We start from the raw sequence: 19,600 nt of genomic DNA, 5'->3' as shown, positions 1-19,600 counted from the left end.
GGCCTTCAATGCTCCAGGGTCATCATGTGGTCCAGTGAAGACATTTCTATCCTCAAACTTCTGGACATTTTGGTTCAGGTCTGCTGCAACTCTCTGTCCTCTAGCGCAGTGGTCCCAAACTCCCGGGCCGGAGACCGGTACCAGTCCGTGGGCCACGTAGCGACTAGCGCAGAAAATGTTTCTCTGTGTTAAAAATACACAATGATTTACGTAAAAACAAAATACGATAAATCGTTTTCCCCTGAAAGATGACATTGGCTTGAGTGCTCAGTGTTATCATGGTGTTCCATTAAAAAACTGTAATGTTGCTTTTATTGAATCATTTGCAAATCAGAAAAACTTCTACAAATCAACAACTTTGTTTCATTGAATATTTGTTATCCGTAAAAAAAAAAAACATTTAAAAAATCAGAATATTTTAAACAATATTTGTTGTAGTAGAATTTTATTTTGAAGTTAGAATGTTCCACTGATTGATCTACAGTTTGCTTGCCTAAATGTGCTTCTGAAACAAAGTTGATTGAATCTGTATCGTTACGGAGAGGACAGAAGATCTATGAGCATATGTCATCACCTAGTGGTGGTCAGAGGGTATTACCGTGTCAGACTGAAGCTTCTCCTGCCTCTCCTCAGTGCCCAGTCGACCTCCGGAGAATGTCCAGGCTGTTGCAACATCTCCAGAGATCGTTTCCCTCTCGTGGCTGACTCCTCCCAAAGACGCTCTGAACGGAAACCTGCTGGGCTTCAGGGTCATCTACTGGGCCAACCTGCCTGATGGAGGTGGGGCACGTTCTGCTCAGATAAATGTAGCACAGTCCTCAGAACAGGAATCTGAAAGCCTTGAAACAGGGAGCAGAACATCAGAGCTATTAGAAGTGCGAAGGAACTAACCTGTCTCAATCACTGGCATGACAGATGCCACATTATTTAACGGATTGCAGATACATTTAGGTATGAAACTTAAATTTACATCTCCTTAGGGATTATTTAAGACCAATTCTATTCTAAATGGATCATTCGGTTCATAAATGAAGGCATCAAAAGCTGTACAGCCACACATAAGTCTTTAATGCGGGTTAGTGGCTCATTAGAGGAAGTTGAGTCGCTGATGTGAACAGATACTGAACACCGGGACGGTCTCCTGATGGGCCTGCCAAAAACCTTTATGTTCAGCCTTTCATACTGCCTTTTCTGGTAAAACACTTGATGAGACATGAGCTTGTTCTCCACAAATCTAAGGTCAATAAATATTCTTTGAGGTCTGGATCAGCAGAAACATGGAGTTTGTAAAAGTTTTTCATCACCACATCTTTATTTCTTCTGATTCTGCTGCTCAGAGCTGGGAGAAATCAGGAACGTGACCACGTCAAAACCCTCTCTGGAGTTGGATGGCTTGGAGAAATACACCAACTACAGCATCCAGGTGTTGGCCTTCACCAGAGCAGGGGACGGAGTCCGCAGCGAACAGATTTACACCCGCACCAAAGAAGACGGTAGAAAGATTTGCTTTTAGAGAGCATACGTCTGTCTTCATTCCAATAATTTGTACTTGAATGAGTGGAAAAAACAGTCAGAAAAGGACTAGCTCGTTTCACGTATGTGACAGTGTTGGATTTTGTTTTGTGCTCTCAGTTCCTGGTCCTCCAGCCGGGGTGAAGGCAGCTGCTGCCTCCAACTCTGTGGTGTTTGTGTCCTGGCTTCCTCCTTCCAAAGTCAACGGTATCATCAGGAAATACACAGTTTTCTGCTCCAACCCACACCCTACGGTAAACCACTAAACTGTGAACATGCTCTACAGCACACAGAGAATGTCAGAAATGTTAACCCAAAAGTCACAAACTGGCTTAGCAGCCATGGTAAAAGGAAAGCTGCTAGGGTGAAAACTGTCCGACTTACTTGGAACTAAAACAAAGAAACTCTCTTGATGGTCCAGGTGAGCAGCGAGTTCGAGGCGGCACCAGACGTGTTCTTCTACCGCATCCCCAACCTGAGTAGGAACAGGCAGTACAGCGTCTGGGTGGTGGCCGTGACTGCTGCAGGCCGTGGAAACGCCAGCGAGGTCATCACTGTTAAACCCATGGCTGAAGGTGGGCGGGGCTTCCTACACAGCTTTGTGGATCCAAGGGTTTTATTAGAGTGCAGCATTCTGGTTATTTTCATGGAACCTTTGTTCTCTCTTTTTAATTAAAATTAATACTGCAGACAACAAAAGCTTCTCACTTTATTCTCCAGTAAACTATGAAACTAGGCAACAATCAAACAGTTAAAAGGCTGAATTCAGATCAAGTCTGTAGAAATTAGACTACATCTGATGTTTGCCTCTTTGCAGGCTAGAGCTGCAGTTCTGGTTAAATTTATGGGCTGGGGCAGCATAGTGGTGTAGTGGTCAGCAACTTGGCCTCACCCCTAGAGGGTCCTGATTCAAATCACATCTGGGACCTTCCAGTGTGGAGCTTGCATGTTCTCCTCATGTATGTGTGGGTTTTCTCCAGAAACTTTGGTTTCCTTCATGGTTCAAAATTAGAATTACTTCATTGGTTAATTGATGATTCTAAATTGTCTGTAGGTGTGAATGTGATTGGGTTACCCTGCAATAAACTGGCACACCTGTCGAGGGTGTACCCCGCCTTTGCCTAACAGTAGCCGGGATAGGCTCCAGCAGCCATATGACCTTGAAAGAGGCATATTGTCCATCATGATGAATCATCTTTTTGTTTTGCAGCTCCAGCTCGGATCCTGACCTTTAACCGGACAGTAACCACACCTTGGATGCGAGACATTGTGCTGCCTTGCAAAGCTGTTGGAGATCCGTCACCAACCATCAAGTGGCTCAAGGACATGTGAGTAAAACTGCAGCACAGCCATGGCAATGATCTCGGTTCCAGATTAATGTAGTACTCTCTCTACTCTGCAGCAATGAAAGCCCTGCACCTGTTGTGATTGACAGCCGACGCAGCGTCCACGGAAACGGTAGCCTTGTTATACGCACAGTCAAAGCAGAGGATTCTGGAAACTATACTTGTGGCGCCAGTAACAGCTTTGGCTTGGACAAAATTGTCCTTAATCTGCAGGTTCAAGGTAGAATTAAAGGAACTGTACCAAATCAGCTCCCACACTTTTACAGCAGCTAATCATCCATCATAACCTAAATCATTTCTTATCAACTAGTTCCTCCTGACCAACCTCGCCTCACTGTGACCAAGACCACCACCACATCTATCACCCTGTCCTGGATACCCGGAGACAACGGTGGCAGCTCCATCAGAGGTCAGTCAGAGTTCAGCTCCTTAATGTTCTGGTTAGAAGGCTAACCAGAGGTTAGTGCTATAGTTGGAGACTGATGTTCTGCAGCAGGTTCCCTTGGGATTAATAAAGTTATCTATCTATCTATCTATCTATCTATCTATCTATCTATCTATCTATCTATCTATCTATCTATCTATCTATCTATCTATCTATCTATCTATCTATCTATCTATCTATCTATCTATCTATCTATCTATCTATCTATCTATCTATCTATCTATCTATCTATCTATCTATCTATCTATCTATCTATCTATCTATCTATCAGGCTACATCCTGCAGTACTCTGAGGACAACAGTGAGCAGTGGGGGAATTTCGCCATCAGCCCCAGTGAGCGCTCCTATCGGCTGGAAAACCTCAAGTGTGGCACGTGGTACAAATTTACCCTCACCGCACAGAATGCAGTTGGCCCAGGCCGCATCAGTGAGATCATTGAAGCAAAGACTCATGGGAAAGGTAGGAGCACGTTTGTTTGTTTGATTTGTTTTTATAAAATACAATCAACATTCTCTTCATGCTATCTCTCGAGACTGACCATGAAGGTTTCTAAATATTTTTTTGTTTAGCTGCCCTTTTTGCTGTAATAATCAGATCTGGGTTGCAGATCAACTCCATTGTTAGAAACTAAGCAAAACATGAACCAGATAAAAATCATCTCTTCTAAGCCAAAAGCCACAGTTTTCCTCTGGGAAAATATGGAATACCTCCTCCAGGTTAAGTTTATTTAAGAGGAAGGAGCTCAAGATTGATCCACAGATCACCACAGCATCTTCAGTAATGCAGATATGATTCCACTGTAATGAAGCAAAAGTTAAGTAGAAGAAGAGAGCCATCAGGTTAGCTAATGAATAGTAAAGAAAACAAATATATGCGGTGGAGAGGAGCTATGTGTAGGTCGGCCGTCTCCCTCAGAAAAACTATGAAGCTCATCCATCCGGAGAAAGCCGAGTTGAGTTAGTATTCCTGGATGGATGGACGGATGGATGGATGGACGGATGGATGGATGGATGGATGGATGGATGGATGGATGGATGGATGGATGGATGGATGGATGGATGGATGGATGGATGGAGGGATGGATGGAGGGATGGATGCATGTTCTTGCTTGATAAAGGAGGGATGGTGTAAAATCATTGGTGCAGACTGCAGTGTTGTGTTTTTTGCAGGTTTGTTTGTGGGGGGGTTTTCTGCATATCCATTTAAGTATTTTGTTGTTTCCCATGACATCTTTTGGAACTCCAATCATCTTTTCTCTTTTCCAGTTCATGACAGAAAGTTGTATGTATGTGTGTGTGTAGGCAGTGTTTGCGCCCTGGCTGTTAACAGAAGTGACCCTTTTGAAGTTTAGTCCTGACGACTCTTCCAGGTCTGATTGACACACTGGGTGATACAGCAGAGACCAGTTGTGATCACTAATGTGCACACATTTACCTGTCGTGCTCGTTTTATCAGCTCTTGTGTTTCTGTGGTGTTAAATGTTCTGTGACTGAAAGATTTAGTTTGTTTGTGTCAAATTTTTTCCACGTTAGACCAACAAATGCTCAGATTGTGTCTCCTCCCACACAGAACCCCAGTACTCAAAAGAGCAGGAGCTCTTCACCAGCATCAACGCCACCAGAGTCAAGCTCAACCTGAGTGGATGGAACAATGGCGGATGTCCAATAACTTCCTTTACACTGGAGTACCGAGCCGCCGACTCACCCACCTGGACAACGGCACAGCGCACCTCCCTCACCAAGAGTTACATCCTGTATGACCTCCAAGAGGCCACGTGGTATGAGCTACAGATGAAAGTCTACAACAGCGCTGGCTATGCTGAGAAGAGAGTCAAGTTTGCCACGCTCAGCTACGATGGCAGTAAGTTCACGCGCCTTCATTTGAGTTGCACAAGCTGTCTGAAGCCTTTGAATACACAAAATCACAAGAATGACGACAATCAGGAAGCAGGAAGTGACTTTTGTTCAGGGTGAGGAAGACTGGGACAAGGGCAGATATGAAATGCTCAAGTGTTTTACCCAAAAAATCTTTTAAATTGAAACAGGAAGTGCAGGCACACTCAAGCTGAGGAAAATATCTCTACAAAATACGTTTTATATAGTTTTAAAGTTCAAAACTGCTGTTCAATAAGAATTTAAACTGCTGTGACGGTTTCTGCATCCCAGAAAGGTCTGTTGGTCTACAACATTCCAGACACAAAGCTTCACACCAGCTCTGTGGTAACTGTCACATGACACCCCCCTGCAGGCACCATCGCTCCCTTGGTGAAGGCGCCAAATGTCAGTGAGGAAAACTCCAGTGGAGGGGAGGGTTTGAAAATGATGGTGACCATCTCCTGTGTGCTGGTGGGCATGGTCGTAGTCTTCATCGGGCTGCTGATGCTGAGGCGAAGGAGGAGGGAGCAGAGGCTGAAGAGGCTGCGCGGTGAGATGGGGGGGCTCAGGTTCCTCACTGGGTTCTTGTTTGCATTTGCTGATAAACACACGTCTGTCTTTGTTCAGATGCTAAAAGCTTGGCTGAGATGCTCATGAGGTAAGTGTGTCTCTGTACGCAGTTCTACTGGTTTAGAGTGGGCGGAGTTTACAAAAATCCTATCAAAAATGTTTTGGTTTCGCCTCCCCCCAGTAAAAACACACGTCCAGCAGAGCCAATCAACAAGCAGCAGCAGACGCTACGCATGCACATCGACATTCCAAGGGCACAGCTCCTCATCGAGGAGCGGGACACCATGGAGACTGTTGGTGAGCTAAAAGACCATCTGAGCGTGTCTGTGAAAACTGAAGCTGATGCAGAGCTGAGCTGCGGATTGTGTCCCACAGATGACCGCTCCACAGTGTTACTGACGGACAACGACTTTGGGGAGACGCAGAAGCAGAAGTCATCCACAGTCACCCACACTGTTCACTACCAGTCGCTGTCCCAGGCCACCGGTCCACTGGTTGATGTGTCTGACGCCAGACCAGGAACCAGTAAGTCCAGTACGGACCTTTTTTTTATTTCAAATAACTTTTATAGTTCATGTGCCAGCAGGTTTGTCCTCATTTACCATGCCGTCACCTTTGACCCCATTTGCATGCACAGACTAATAGATATGTAAAAATTATTTTTCGCAATCAAAATGATGTTTAGATAATAGTACATTGGTTGTGTCTTTTGGGAATGATGACCCTCCCACTGGAAAACCTGAAAAGTCATTCTTTGTAGTTTAGGATGAACCCTCCAGCTTGTATAACATCTTTGTATTTTTAGACCCCACTGCCCGTCGCACGGCGAAGGCTGGCCCTGCAGCCCGCAACCGCTATGCTAGCCAGTGGACCCTGAACCGCCCCCATCCCCCCGTCTCCTCCCACACCCTCAGCACTGACTGGAGGCTGCCCACCCCTAGAGTGGCAGGGTCAGTGGACAAGGAGAGCGACAGCTACAGCGTGAGCCCATCTCAGGACACAGGTGGGGCTCGTCCCACACAAACGTCCCGCACAAACACTCATCTCTCATAACTCTGACTAACTCCTGTCACTAACCCTTCACTAACGCCTGTCCAGACCGAGCACGCAGCAGCATGGTGTCAACAGAGAGCGCCTCCTCCACCTACGAGGAGCTGGCCAGAGCCTACGAGCACGCCAAGATGGAGGAACAGCTCCGCCACGCCAAGTTCACCATCACAGAGTGCTTCATCTCTGACACATCCTCAGAGCAGATGACGGCCGGCACCAACGACTACACCGACAGCCTGACCTCCAGCACTCCGTCCGAGTCCGGCATCTGCCGCTTCACGGCCTCTCCGCCCAAGCCTCAGGACGTCAGCCGGGTCATGAACATGGCTGTGCCCAAGGCCCACAGACCGGGTGAGGCCAGGCTGTCCCGCAGCCCACTGAGCTTCACTTCAGCTGCTCATGAAAACTCATATCGCCGTCTTAACAGTCACTGTGGTTCTAAAATACCCACTAAACGTTCCAAAGAGCTTTCAAATGAGCCATCCTGGTGAAACCCTGACTCAAACATCTCTATTTCTTTTCCATTCTGCCTGTTTCCCTTCATTCTGCTGCAGCCTTTAGGCTTTCAGTGTAATATTAATAACACATGAAATATTAATAACATTTTGATTTGGACAGAAACAAAAACCCTGACCATCAGACATGCAGTTGTGATGACGATTGTCCACATCTTCAGGACTCAAAAGCATTTCAACAGTCTGGAAATTCAGATTTTATTTTAAATGCCTAATCATCCTCAACTGTTTCTGCATGAAGACAGAGTTACTCAAAGAAACCATACCATTCTGATACATGGCCACAATCACACACAATTTACACAATTTAGAGTCGCCTTGACCTCATCGGACGGTGGGAGAAAGACAAAGTCAGCAGAGAAAATCCACAAAGATCATGCAAAGTCTACACAGAAGGGTCACTCGGGAGTTGAACCGGGGCCTTCTTGCTGTGAGGCAAGACCGCTAAGCACTGTGCCACACATTGACTGTACATGAGAACTGGACTGAGTGAGAGTGAACTCACCCATAGGAATGCTTTGCTTCCAGCTCCAACTAAATGAAGTTGATTTAGTCTGAATTTGTTCACGGTTCCATGAAGGAACCAGACGACATCAGTTAGCTGTGTAGGACCAATCAATTCAGTTCAATTATACTTTATTCATGTATTAATTCATCCTTTAATTACTTCTATTTAATTAATTCAGGAGTGAGCTTGTTAGGAGAACACATTCCTACCACTTATAGTTTATAACTAGAATAACATGCAATAAATAAAACCCATCATGAAAAAATTAGGATTATGAATAACGTGTTAAAAGGTATCAGAGCAAGAATGTTTATTCTGACCAATAGAATGACTGAGTAACAGTTGTTTATTTTTCTAGAGAAGTCTAGAGAAAAGCGGTCCAAGCAGGTACTTCCTGTTTGGACCGCCAGGAGGGAGGGGTCACTCAGTCTATTTCTAATTTTACAGACAATTTTAAAAACCAAGGAATGAATTCAGTAATGTTAAAAAAGATCTTTTTGTTTTAGAAACTGCAGACTGTCACCCCCAGAACTGCAGAGTTTTGAAGCTTCACATTTGTAATCACTCAGGCCGCTTGTGGAGGGGATCAGATGGAAAAGTCTGCATGAACCAGAGCAACCTAGAATTGTAAATGAACTGGTTAGAATTTTGTCAGAAAAAGTTGGTGATGGGTATGGTTCACAGTTTAGTGTTGGTAGTTATGCAATCCTATATCCAAACGGGTTTTATGCCCTGCTGGGCTCCACTGCTTTCTCCATTTTTCAGGAAGTCGTCACCTTTTCTGTTTCAATGACAGTGCTGTGTGTTTATCATCCTGCAGGGGGCGAGCTCGTCCACCTTCCTCCATACCTACGCATGGACTTCCTGTTGAACAGAGGCATGTCCTGCTCTGGGTCATCCAGGGGGGCAGCGGGAGGGGAGAGGGCAGCCATGGGTCAGACCTGTCTGGAACCCCAGAAAAGCCGCTCCCTGAAGCGGCCCTCTCGCATGGCCCCTCCAACGCCTACAGAGGCCCCCCAGGCCAGCAGGGACTCAGCGGCCCAGTGGCAGCCGGGCTCAGCAGCAACGCTCCCCCACAGGGAGGGCTCAGAGCTGGCCCAGGCTGCCAAGCTCAGCACCTCCCAGGAGTCCCTGCTGGACTCCAGAGGACACCTAAAGCAGAGCAGCAACCCCTACGCCAAGTCCTACACGCTGGTATAACAGCAGGGGCATGGGGGGGCGCGCTCACCCTGACACTGGACTTAACACTCAAGTGCAGTAAACTGACTTTCACCACGCAGTTGTGTACATATGTGCCCCCCTGCAGGGGCGGGCTCCTTTTACTAATCTGCTTTTATTTATTTTAGATTCTTTTGACAGTTTTTTGTCTATTTTGCTTCTTTGTTCTCCTCAGAAAAAACTTCCTCATCGGAGCTTTGCCAAACTAACAAGGGAGCGTTATTTATTCCTCATTCTTTCTAGATAATCAGCCGTTAATAATTGTTAGCAGTCAGCAATTAATAATTCATTATTGAGCACCGAATGATCTACTGTTACGACAATATTTTCATAAGAAGCCGGACATGTTTTTTATTTGTGGTTCCTGCAGAGGACAATGACGCTTTGGAGTCATTTCTCCTTGGGAATATTCTTCTGAAGCTTGGAAGGACAGCTCAGCAGATCGACTCCGGTCCAAAACTTTCCAGCTGCTCCTAAATTGTTACCTTTTTTTTGAAAAATACAAAAATCTATTTCCTATGGATGCATGGGGACTGACCAAGGAAAGACAACAGTGGTTCTGAAGGCGGCTGGATGGCCCGGTCCAGCATTCTGTCTCTGAAATGATCCAATGTGAAGATTTATTATTCTTACTACGATAAATATATATATGAGAGAGAAATCACTTTTATTTGTGGGTATTACAGGGAAAAATTGGTTTGGTTAATAAAGTCTTAGTCATGTTTGCACATATCTGATTTTAATTAGGAAAAAGAGTCTCTGTTGATCTTTGTGTCCCATTCTTGATGGTGCAATATGAAAAAAGCTATGAAACGTTTATGAAGACTATACTGTAACCATGAAGAATTCTATGTTTGTGAGTATGCTTACAGGGAGGGCACGCTCCTGCTGCTGTATTCAGGTGGTAAATCTCAATAGCTAGAAGAAGGGGGGGGTTGCACACCATGCCTGCCTGGCCCTAGTGTGCCAGACCTCCCCCCCACACACACTCTCAGTGCACTAGGACGAGTCTCCGGGCTCTCAGCCTCTTCAGTAGGTCTGATGTCGCTGCGTGGCAGTGATGCTCCTCCACAGGGAAAAAAAAACGTGAGACAATCCAGCAGAACCCCCTGAAACCAAACTATAATGTCTGTGGGAAATATCAGAGAAGTGTGTCAGAAGGTGTTTTCTGTTTGTTGATTTGTTTGTTTTGGTCTGCCCTGGCCTGGTTCTGTTGGTTATGATTGACTGTCATCTTTCTGATTCTGCATTTTAACGACAACAACGTCACGTTTTATTTTCACGAGTGTTCACCATGATGGCGCTGGAATAAAGATGAACTAACACAAAGGTCCAGAAGTGAGTAATAAAATGGATGTTCCCCAAAATGTCCCCTGCAGCTTTGATGGGGGGTGGGGGTGGAGCTGTTGGAGCAGTTCGGTTTCTGTCTGCACTTTTTGGTAAAGTTCAAGTCACCCAGAGAAAATCTGGTTAGAAACGGTTTTCTCCTAAAGTTCAGTGAGAGTTTACTACGTTTGGATGACAACTCACCTCATCTGCACATGCACTCCTTATGTAATGAAGGACACGCTGGGATGGAGTCATGTGATCTGCTGGCTGCTCTAGGCTGATCTCAAGTCTCTTCCTTCTCTGCAAGTCTTCGTGCTCAGATTGTCTGAGTCAAAGCAAAGCAGAAAAAATCGATTCTTTAAAAAAAAAAGATAAATAATCAAATATCAGACTGATTGATTCTTAGTATTGAACATCCGTATAACTAAACAGAATGAGGGTGCTTAGATCCTGAATCCAAATGCTTCATTGTTTGCAGATAACGGTTACAATAGTTAGCTTTTGCAAGTACTAATGGTGGAAATATTGGAACATCAGGACTGAAGCTGCAAGAACAACAGACACCAAGAGAAAAAACTAAAGACTTCATTTAATCAGTCCAAAGTCACAACCAACTCTGTTTTCATTGAGAAATGAGAGCTCTGTGTGACTTGATGAAGATTTATTCAAGTTCTCCTATGCTGGAACTCTTGTTAAACTAATGGACTGCCTGGCTGTGTGGCTCTTGCCTCTCGGAGCAGAGGTGGGGGGGCTCAGGACTTTGGTGGTGTGTTTTTTATCTGGGGCTGTGGTGGACTGGACCCTGAGCAACCTGGGGCCCCATCTCTGCCCCAGGGTGGGGCTCAACAGAAGCGACAATCGCCACTGACAACGAACTACAAAGCTTTAATATAAAGTTATTGAAAAAATATTAAAACTGATAAAAGATAAAAAACAAACCAGTGAACATCAACAAAGGTTTTAATAACCAGACTGTAAATGAATGTATTTATTAAAATACATTTGAACAGAAAATCAGAACTTTCTCCCTTTTGAAACGTCCCTCCAGTGGTTTTTGTAGGAACTACAACTTTCTGTGTCAAATTTAGGAAGAGCTCTCATCTGTTTGCTGCTCCAATAAAAAGAGAAAAACCCAGCCCACCCTTTACAACCCCCCCTCCCCATTAACACACACATCCCCATGACCCCACACATAATGAATACTTAAGAAAGTCAATTCTAAAATAAACTTAAGGCTTGGCTTTGCTGTTATCGTCACACCGTGAGCCAGCTCTGCCACAAGTGACCACCCAGACCAGGACAACAACGGGGTCCACTTTAGAGCCGTGATGCTGCAGTGTTGGACTCCAGCCGCCCCAACAAGGGCAACTATAAAACCTATAAAATCTTAAAAGCATTTAAGATTATCCAAAGCGAAATTAAAAAGATGGTCTGGTCTTTTCTTAAAAATCTCTAAGTCCTGAGGTTCTCCAGCAAGCTGTTCCAGAGGCGAGGACCGTAATGGCAGAACGAAGCCTCACCATAAGTTTTGGTCCTCACCTTAAGAACAACACCGGAGGACTTCAGGGTCCACAAGGGCTCATACTTTAAAAAGTAGATCACTGAGAGAAGAAGGCCCAAGACCATTAAAACATTTATAAACCATTAAAAGACTCTTATGGAGAAATCAAGCTTTTCAGTCAGCATTCTTTCCCTTTAGCTTCTTATCAGGATGACTCCTGGAATTTTGTTCTGTTAACTGAAAATTCTAAAACAATGGCTGAATATAGTTGTTTTATTCCAAAGACTTGGAGGCTCAGCTATTGTGTGTTGCTGAATTCTCCTTAGCAAACTTTTGTCTAAAGTAAAACTTCGAGTGGTGCTAATTAAAAAAAAAAAAACATTCCCACCTGAAGCCTCAACCTGAGGTCTCAACTCATTCCTAAAAACGCGGTCAAACTGCGCATGTTCAGCTCACACGATCTTCCTTTAGCTCCGCCCACAGTTAGTCATGCGTGTGTGAGCGGGTGAGTCTTTGGACTCCTGCAGGTTAGGCGCGCGCGCACTCAACAGGTCTTAGCGCGCGTACCCGCTTAGAGGCTTTGGATCCGCGAGCGACCTGTGGCACGAGCGTTCAGAGATTATCTAGATGTTTTGGACCTTCTTTCCGTTTCCGACCTGAAGAGGAGGAGGAGGCGCGGTGAGTGTTTGCTCTTCTTCTTTGGGTCATCCAGAACCATCAGTCTCTTGTTTTTTCACTGTCTCTGAGGAAGAGGAAGGAGGATTTTTTTCTCCTCATTTTACCAAAATCCTATTAGGATGTTGTTCAAGAGAGTAGAGTCAGTCTGTGAAGGTAACAGAGAGCAGCTCTGATCTTTCTCAGATCACACTCATCCTGTCTGTAGGCATGTTGCTTTAACATGAATGATAACATCATTGAAGTGATCTGTTTATCTTAGTAACAAAAGAAATCAAAGCTAAACTGACCAAACATTTTTCAGAAGATGGAAGGACCCCCCCCCCCCCCACCACCACACACACACACACACTCACACACAGCAGGAAATCCGCCTTATATCGTTGAAGCATCACTGTGTGTGTCCGTCATCAGGCAGACCTCCATGCTGCTTGGCTGCATTTATGCTGCACCTCAGTGGCCTGGGATGAATGCTTGCTTTACTTTGCTGACCGGCCTGCAGGACCGGGTGGCTGTAATTCAGAGGCTATCTGGCTGACCACCTGTTCACTGCATGCTGATGACAAAAGCTGGACACCTGCTAATCTTTTCAGCTTTGTTTCTGCTACTTTCTATGAGTGCACGAGTGAACAGCAGGTTCTCTTACAGAAACGATGGATTTGACACATAAATAAGGTCTGTCTGTTCAAGTTAGACGGAGGAGTGAAAAGAGGAGACAGCTTCTGACATTAGGACCAGGAACCGTTTAGGTTAAGGCTATGTAGAACTGGGTTGCTGAGATTTCGTGGATTATTGAACTGTCATCTAAGCAGCACTCCAACTCCCAAGTACAGTTCTACCACAGCAATGTGGGCCCGGGTTCCTTCAGGTTCTGGCACATAAGTTCTCAGGGAGAACTAAATCCTCTCAGGTGAACTGCAGCTTCTGGATGCAATAAGAAGTCAGTTAAACATCAGAAAGGGAGACAGCTTTGTTTCAGACTGGACTTTTAGATCCATGTGAGCTTTTGTGAGGTACTGACTAGAAACCCAAAAGGATCTGAACCAAGGCAGTTGTTACTGGAGATTTACAGAAATACTATAAACATAAATGCATGACAGCCCAACAGAACCAAAGCAAACAAACACTATAAGTCTGTTGTTTCTCCCCTCAAACACTTGAGTAGGCGACACCTGCCCTGGTGTACTTAAAGGCTGTGCTTCCTGGATCGCCTCTTTAAGCCTCACAGCATAGCTCCAGGAGCTGTACCTCAGCTACACCCACAGTGACCAGCATCATCCCCAACACTGGCCACTCAAAACAGGTGACATTAGTTCAACTAATAACAAAACAAATTAAGGTTGGGTAGTAAAGAGGCAGAGACTGACCTATACTTATTAGTAAGACAGAGGGACTGAGATGGAAAGGACATGCAGCATGTTAGGGGATTAAGGATAAGGGAAGAAGAGTTGATGGATGAAGAAAATGACTGAGAACAACAAATAGAAGGGGTGACTGTTGTGGAGCAGGAAGTGACAAAGCTTAGTAAGGTTAAAGTGAGAGGGGCACTGAAGAGGGTGAAGGCAGAAAGGCACTTGGTCCTGATGATATACCTGTGGAGGTATGGAAGAGATGACAGTGGAGTTTTTGACTGGGTCATTCAACAGTGATGAGAAAATTCCTGAGGAATGGAGGAGAAGTGTGATGGTGACCATCTTTAAGAATAAGGGAGATGTGCAGAATTGTGGCAACTACAGAAAAAAGCTGATGAGCCAAACAATTAAATTATGGGAATGAGTTGTTTAAGCTAGACTAAGTGCAGAAGTGAATATTGGTGAGCAGTAGTATGGTTTCATGCCAAGGAGCACTACAGTTGCTACAGGAGGTCTGGAGTGACCAAGAAGTATGTCAGAGCAGTGCAGGACATGTATGCGGGCTGTAAGACAGGGGAGAGGTGTGCTGTAGGGGTGACAGAGGAGTTCAAGGTGGAGGTGGGATTACATCAGGGATCAGCTCTAAGCCCTTTCCTGTTTGCAATGGTGATGGACAGACTGACAGATGAGGTTAGACAGGAATAATTATGGACTATGATGTTTGCAGATGATATTGTGATTTGTAGCAAGAGCAGGGAACAGGTGCAGGAGAAGCTAGAGAGGTGGAGGTTTGCCCTGGAAAAGAGAGGAATGTAGGTTAACTACAGTAAGACAGAGGACATGTGTGTGAATGAGAGGAGCCCAAGTGGAAGAGGAATGACGTATCGGATCAGGAATGAGTACATGGAAGGGAGAGCAAATGTTAGAGGTTTTGGAGCTAAAGTCAGAGAGGCCAGACTAAGACGGTTTAGACATGTCAGAGGAGAGACGTGAATCTATTGGTAGAAAGATGCTGAGTCTAGAGCTGCCATTGAAGAGGTCCAGAGCAGTGTCTCGCAACCCTGGTCCTCTACACTGTCCTCCATTTTTCAATCCAACCCTGCTCAAACACACCTGCCCTTGATTACTGTCATTGTCTGGCTTCTGCAGAGCCTGATGATGAGCTAATTCAGGTGTGCATAAGCAGGACAACATGGAAAACCTTCTGGACAGTGTTTCCTGAGTACCAGGGTTGGAAAACACTGGTCTAGAGGAAGACCAAAGAGGTTTGTGGATGCAGTGATTGAAGACATGAAGGTAGCTAATGTTAGAGGAGAGGATGCAGAAGACAGGGTTGGATGGAGGAAGCGGATTCGCTGTGGCGACCCCTGAAGGGAAAAGTCCAAAGGAAAAGAAGCAGAATAAGACTTTGAGCAACAAACAGCATGTTGCGAAATCTGTTTGAAGGCTGTTGCTACCAAAAGTGGGAGTACGACATATATGTTTCAACACCTGAAACGGTGGTGGTACTTTATCCAGTGACATGCTGAAGTTAGCTCTCAAAAAACCTGCTGCATTATTTTACATGCATTTTTACAACTTGTGTTTAGTTTGACTTTGTGTTCAGGTTAACTCCCTAAGGAGATATTAAAATGTTAAAATAAGAGTTTGTTTTTCAATGCATTCCGTCATTTGTAGATTTTTGTTAAAGATAGATAAGGGAGGGGGAAATATAAAGGAAAATGTGATTTTCAGTGTGACAAAAATCTGAGATTTTATTTTTAGGCCATGTCGCCCAACCCTAGGATGTACCCATATGTGGGTGCAGCTTTTCCCCTGATTTCTTCTTGTGTCTTTCCCATTTTGTGGAAGTTTAAACAGTAATTGTTTAAAATAATGTTATGCCTACATGAAGACTTGGATTCTTATTTATTTAGGTGTTGATTCATCCTCATTACTGTATGTGTCCCAAAAAATGTTGGGACAAATGTTTGGGGGGAATCTTTCTTGTTTTCAGGGTTTCCAGCCCAGTGTGGGACGTTGATGGACTGGTGGTGCTTTGAGGCTGAGGGAGCATGGTGAAACACCAACCCTTACAGGTCTACGAGAAGCAGGTCTTTCTGTCCTTTGTCACTGGGATCTATGGTTGCCGCTGGAAACGCTATCAGCGTTCCCAAGACGACAGCTCCCAGGTAAGATGGTAAAATCTCAAATGTTGACCCAATTATGCCCCTATGGCTTCTTTCAGATCATACATTTAGAATAGCCATGTTGCTGCTACAAGACGAACATGCTTAAAAATGATCCATGTTCATCTTTTAGCAAGAAGAGACAAACATGCATAATTATAATGACTGTAGAATTCATTTCTAAGCTGTTACACTGAAACTCAGCTTTGCATTTTACTATCAAATATCTGTGTGGATTTGTATCATTTGACCCAGTCACAGAAAAATTGTGTTTTTGGTGTTAACACGTTCTTGTAGCATTTTCTCTTGATGGAGGATATATATAAAGAAAATTAAGATCAAATTTGCATTTCTGATTATTTCTTTATTCAAATTGTTGTGAATTAGGAGCAGACAATAATGCAGCTTGAAAAAGCTTATAGATGTTACGTACAAACTACAATCAGCAGGCCCAGGCGCCCTGCTCTGCTCCATTCTGATTCATCCACCTCCAGACAAATAGATCCATGAACGTCTTTGTTTTCCTCATCTGAGCTGGAATCTAGCTCAGGATATTTTTGTTGCACTGCTACTGTTAGCTTGTGGTCGTGTGGGGCTGTATGCTAGCGGGAAAGAGTGTAAACAAAGGGATAATGGGAAATCAGCCCAGGCTTTCTATGCACCAACATTCCTGCCAACAACTCATAGGTGAATTTTTAAAAAACTCCTGCTTCTCTGCAGAAACGAAAAGTATGTTTTTGACTTTGGCTAAAAAACGGTATTTATCATAGTTAAAAGACCACTGTGAACAATTTTACCATCGATCAAAAGATGATCGGAGTGTGACTAACTGCCAGCAGCAAATCTGGACAAAGACTAAATCCCAATGCTACAATGTCCCATGATCCAGGATTTAACCGAACACAAGATGGAAAACGCTTGGGAAAACCACAACCTCAAAAACTACACCATCTCAAACTGATTTCAAGGAAAACAGAATTTAGGCAGACTTCCATCATATGTAAGCTATAAAGTTCCTTTGGCGACTTGTACTGCCTTAGAATACGGCATCCATTTCTGTTTGACAAACGTTATTGTTGATCATTGGTATCTTTCATGTTTCTTTCTTTTTTACCTTTCATGAAGCATCAGAAACATCTGAAACAAAATCATGTACCGATCATATCACCATCCTCCTTCATGAATGAAAGTGAGCAGTCAGAACAACAAAGTTCTTATTTTATGGCCGCCCCTGCTAAATCAAAAAACTTGTATATGTATAAATGTACATAGTTTAGATGGCCCTGCTGTTGGCCATTCACAATCAATACAATGATACAAACAAAAAAGAAGCAACGTAAAAGTTATTAACTTTAACATAACTCTCCAATTTGATTCTATTATACATATTTTTAAACTTGAAAATATTTGTACAACATTTCAAATTATTTTATTGTATATAAAGTACAATAAAGTACAACTTTTATCAGAGTTAACCTCTGATAAAAGAAAAATACAATTGTTTTCAAGTGGTGCGAGCAGCTGGGTACCTAAAATCAAATGTCCTCCTACGATTTAAATCTTCAGAACTAGAATAAAAAATCTTTATTTTTTTATAACTTTAAACTTACCTAATGGAGTTTGGAGAGCAAAATCAGATCGGATTATCTGAGGGCCACACCCTAGCTGGCTAAAAAATATAACTTTGAAATTAAAATTGACCTCAGGGGTGTCTACATGAAGGAGGGACCTTCTTCCAGGATGGACAGTTGATGTACCAGAACTCCTAGAGAAGAATTAGCTTATCTAACTCTACAACTACATGTTTGAATAGTCCAGCAGATTGGGTGACACTGCAAGCCCCTCACAAAAAGAGACAACACATGAAGTGAACTGCACCAAACAGAGGCATGGAGAACTAAATGATAAATTAATGTTCAAGAAAAGTTTAGAGGAGAAGTAAATGACAATAGAAGACAGAACTGCAGTGCACCATACTTTCCCCAGATCCTAACTTCTAACAGCCAACTAACAAATAATGTTATTGAAATGTAATTCAAACACGTTAATGGTTAGTTGCATGCACATTGGCACATAAAGCAGATGGTAATAATAATATAAATAATAGAAAATCAATATTTTTATCATATAAATATTAATACAATATAGCATTAATCTAAGCAGAAGGAATGGGCCGTCCAGATCCAGTTTATGAAACCATCTTCCTTCTGCTTAGATCCGTAGAGAAACATGTATAATGGATGTAATGAAAATAGCAATTATTCCCCCAAACTTCATTACAGTAGGTTAGGTAGGGGGGCAATAAGTTAAATACTTTCTGAATATTAACTAGTCTGATAATAAGCCTGTCCAAAGAGGAATGTTTTCAGTCTAACTTTGAATGTAGAAACTGTGTCGGCCTCTCTTACATGAGCTGGGAGTTTATTCCATAAAACAGGAGCTTGATGACTAAACACTCTACCTCCAACTGTACTTTTACTAATTCTAGGAACCACAAGCAGTCCTGCATTTTGGAAGCAAAGTCTTCTGTTTTGGTGGTAAGGCACTGTGACGTCTTTGATATAGGATGGGGTCATACCATGTAAGGCCTTATAGGTTAGTAGGAGGATCTTGAACTTGATTCTAGAATCAACAGGGAGCCAATGGAGTGAAACCAACACAGGAGTGATGTGATCTCTTCTGCTAGTTCCAGCTAACAATCTAGCTGCTGCGTTCTGAACAAGCTGGAGACTTCTTAAGGAACTCTTAGGACACGCTGCTAACAAGGAGTTACAGTAATCCAGCCTCGACGTAACAAACGCATGGATGAGTTTTTCAGCATCACTTAAAGATAATATATTTCCAAACTTAGCAATATTACGCAGGTGACAAAATACAGTTTTACACTCCTGTGAGATATGTGAGCCTTAAATGATAAATCCTGATTAAATAAAACCCCAAGGTTTCTAACTGTGGAATTGGGGGCTATACTTATGCCATCCAGGGAGACTATCTGAGCAGACAGAGCATCTCTGAGGTTTTTAGGACCAAGTATAATGACCTCAGTTTTTTCTGGGTTCAATAGGAGGTAATTAATTGTCATCTAGGTCTTGATGTCACTGATGCAGGCGTTCAGTTTCTCTATATTGTCAGTCTGGTCAGGTTTACTAGATAAATACAAATGCATATCATCCGCATAACCGTGAAAATTAATTCTGTTTTTCCTGATCATGTTTCCTAAAGGCAGTATGGAAAATATAGACAGGATGGGTTTTAGGGTTCACTTTGTGTGACCCTGTGATGGACTGGAGAACTGACTGGGATGTACTTCGCCTTTGCTTAGTAATAGCTGTAAAGTCTCCAGCAACATCCCACAAGGGATTAAGTGGATATTTATGACGGATGGATGTGGAATTGTAGATTTTATGTTTTTATTAACATACCTTTATCAACAGGTCACTATGCCTTCTGTCAAGTTGACTTAGTGTGGCTTTAAAATTAAGTTCCTTTATATCTGTTGGCATTAGCACCTTTTCACCTTTCAAATTTAAACCTTT

At 43.4% G+C, this 19,600-nt stretch overlaps 2 protein-coding genes across 8 annotated transcripts in view; both read left to right on the top strand.

Moving 5' to 3' along the window:
• The window catches only part of LOC101158128 (cell adhesion molecule DSCAM), an 87,295-nt gene extending 76,889 nt beyond the window's left edge, over nt 1-10,406 (top strand). Inside the window, exons 18-33 of one of the 3 annotated variants that reach the window (XM_023962194.2) lie at nt 634-780; nt 1,338-1,493; nt 1,633-1,766; nt 1,934-2,087; nt 2,723-2,840; nt 2,915-3,078; nt 3,169-3,267; nt 3,575-3,763; nt 4,874-5,164; nt 5,552-5,728; nt 5,806-5,836; nt 5,930-6,045; nt 6,124-6,273; nt 6,554-6,751; nt 6,847-7,149; nt 8,642-10,406. In XM_023962194.2, the coding sequence (XP_023817962.1) occupies nt 634-780; nt 1,338-1,493; nt 1,633-1,766; nt 1,934-2,087; nt 2,723-2,840; nt 2,915-3,078; nt 3,169-3,267; nt 3,575-3,763; nt 4,874-5,164; nt 5,552-5,728; nt 5,806-5,836; nt 5,930-6,045; nt 6,124-6,273; nt 6,554-6,751; nt 6,847-7,149; nt 8,642-9,021 (2,807 nt within the window). In that variant the 3' untranslated portion in view covers nt 9,022-10,406. Of the gene's footprint in view, nt 1-633; nt 781-1,337; nt 1,494-1,632; nt 1,767-1,933; nt 2,088-2,722; nt 2,841-2,914; nt 3,079-3,168; nt 3,268-3,574; nt 3,764-4,873; nt 5,165-5,551; nt 5,729-5,805; nt 5,837-5,929; nt 6,046-6,123; nt 6,283-6,553; nt 6,752-6,846; nt 7,150-8,641 lie in introns of all 3 variants that reach the window. The other 2 variants (XM_023962193.2, XM_023962195.2) reach the window with 2 other exon arrangements.
• A 1,912-nt stretch (nt 10,407-12,318) lies between these two features.
• gdpd5a (glycerophosphodiester phosphodiesterase domain containing 5a) overlaps nt 12,319-19,600 on the top strand; it is a 31,771-nt gene continuing 24,489 nt past the window's right edge. For 2 of the 5 annotated variants that reach the window (XM_078931187.1, XM_020708628.3), the window contains exons 1-2: nt 15,083-15,161; nt 15,893-16,067. In XM_078931187.1, coding sequence (XP_078787313.1) covers nt 15,951-16,067 — 117 coding nt within the window. In that variant the 5' untranslated portion in view covers nt 15,083-15,161; nt 15,893-15,950. Of the gene's footprint in view, nt 12,548-13,709; nt 13,848-15,082; nt 15,162-15,892; nt 16,068-19,600 lie in introns of those variants that run through there. The other 3 variants (XM_004076082.5, XM_011483114.4, XM_023962213.2) reach the window with 3 other exon arrangements.

This window comes from Oryzias latipes, chromosome 14 (assembly GCF_053564925.1).
Source record: "Oryzias latipes strain Hd-rR chromosome 14, Olatipes_Hd-rR_3.1".
Classification (NCBI taxonomy): Eukaryota; Metazoa; Chordata; class Actinopteri; order Beloniformes; family Adrianichthyidae; genus Oryzias; species Oryzias latipes.
This window is presented reverse-complemented; position numbering and strand designations above follow the sequence as displayed.